The sequence below is a fragment of the Poecilia reticulata genome, unplaced genomic scaffold (genome assembly GCF_000633615.1).
Source record: "Poecilia reticulata strain Guanapo unplaced genomic scaffold, Guppy_female_1.0+MT scaffold_303, whole genome shotgun sequence".
NCBI lineage: Eukaryota > Metazoa > Chordata > Actinopteri > Cyprinodontiformes > Poeciliidae > Poecilia > Poecilia reticulata.
Window position 1 is genome coordinate 12,079 of NW_007615078.1, and position 1,505 is coordinate 13,583.

Sequence of the window (1,505 nt, forward strand, 5' to 3'; positions counted from 1 at the left end):
CTGGGCTCCGGTCCCAGAGTCCCGCTGCGGGTCCCGGGAGGASAGCGAGACAAAGCGGGGAGCGGGGATGGAGGCAGCCGGAGGAAGCAGCGGGGCCGCGGCTTGGCGGTAGACTTTCAGACTCCATCTTGGAAAGTTTCTCTCCAACATTYAACTCGTCCTGCTCGGAGTATTCCCGCCGCTTCTCGGCAGCTTCTCCCCGCTGCTCCGCCGCTCCCGGTCGGCCGTCTGAGCTCCAATGAGGCGGGCACGGCCGGTCCTCAAGGAGCCCAGCTGACCGCCCCGACCGCGGACCCGTCGGACGGACCGAGCCGCTCCGGTCAGGGGACCGGGAGCCATGGAGGGCGGCCAGCGGGCGGAGGCAGGCCGGGGCCGCGCCTCCCCCCGCGGGCTGCTGGTTCTGCTGGGCTGCTGCTGGTTCTGCTGGGCCGAGGAGGGTGAGTCCGGTTCGGTCCACCACGATCAGGAATCACCRATCAGTGACGTAGCGGTTCAAATCGAACTATTATTAATCTGGAGGTTAAAAAAGTTTGATCAAAAACATTATTAACACATTTATTATTGTTTCACTTCACTATTATCTATTTATTATTATTATTATTATTGTTATTATTATTGTTGTTATTATTATAGTTGTTATTATTATTATTATAAGGACTCTCATTAGATTCAGTAGTTTTTACCTGATAAAAGTAACTAMATTAGTAATAAATCATTTCTACCCTCCTATATCTGGTACTTTCATGTTTTTACCTGTTAAATCAGAACCAGCAGCTGCTGTTTGCTCCACCATGTTTACACAATAAATCATAAATAATAATCTAAACTCTGCAGACGGAGTCGGTTCCAGTTCTGCTGCAGCTCTGTAACCAGTTTTAATAAACACAAGCAGCTCCAGCTGCTAAAGTGGGTTTCATAAACGCTTTATTATCATTAATACCAAGTTATTATCGTTATTATCATTAATAACAAGGCGGCTGCTGCTGCATAGCAGTTATTAATGCTGCTGCTGGACTTACACTGTGTTTACCTGCTTATTAGAGCAGGAGCAGACCTCACACACACACACCTATACACACACACACACACACCTATACACACACACATCTATACACACACACACACACCTATACACACACACACACACTAAACCACACACACACCTATACACACACACTAAACCACACACCTATACATACACACACACACCTATACACCTATACACACACACATACACACACACACATCTATACACACACACACACACACCTATACACACACACTAAACCACACACACACCTATACATACACACACATACACTAAACCACACACACCTATACACACACCATGAAGCCGCCGCTCTTTGGCTCCAGAACCCGTCTCTATGGGTCAGGCTGGTTCTGCTCGGTGTGCTGGACCCGATCTGGTTCTGATCCAGAACCAGGACTCTGGAGAAGCTGGTCCTGTCTGCAGGAATACAACCCACTTCCTGGTTCTGGTTTTA

At 48.6% G+C, this 1,505-nt stretch overlaps 1 protein-coding gene across 1 annotated transcript in view; it reads left to right on the top strand.

The window, feature by feature from the left end:
- The first annotated feature begins 6 nt into the window (after positions 1 to 6).
- ephb4b (eph receptor B4b) overlaps positions 7 to 1,505 on the top strand; it is a 16,512-nt gene continuing 15,013 nt past the window's right edge. Inside the window, exon 1 of the mRNA XM_017303492.1 lies at positions 7 to 541. Within this exon, the coding sequence (XP_017158981.1) occupies positions 338 to 541 (204 nt within the window). The 5' untranslated portion in view covers positions 7 to 337. The remainder of the gene's footprint in view (positions 542 to 1,505) is intronic.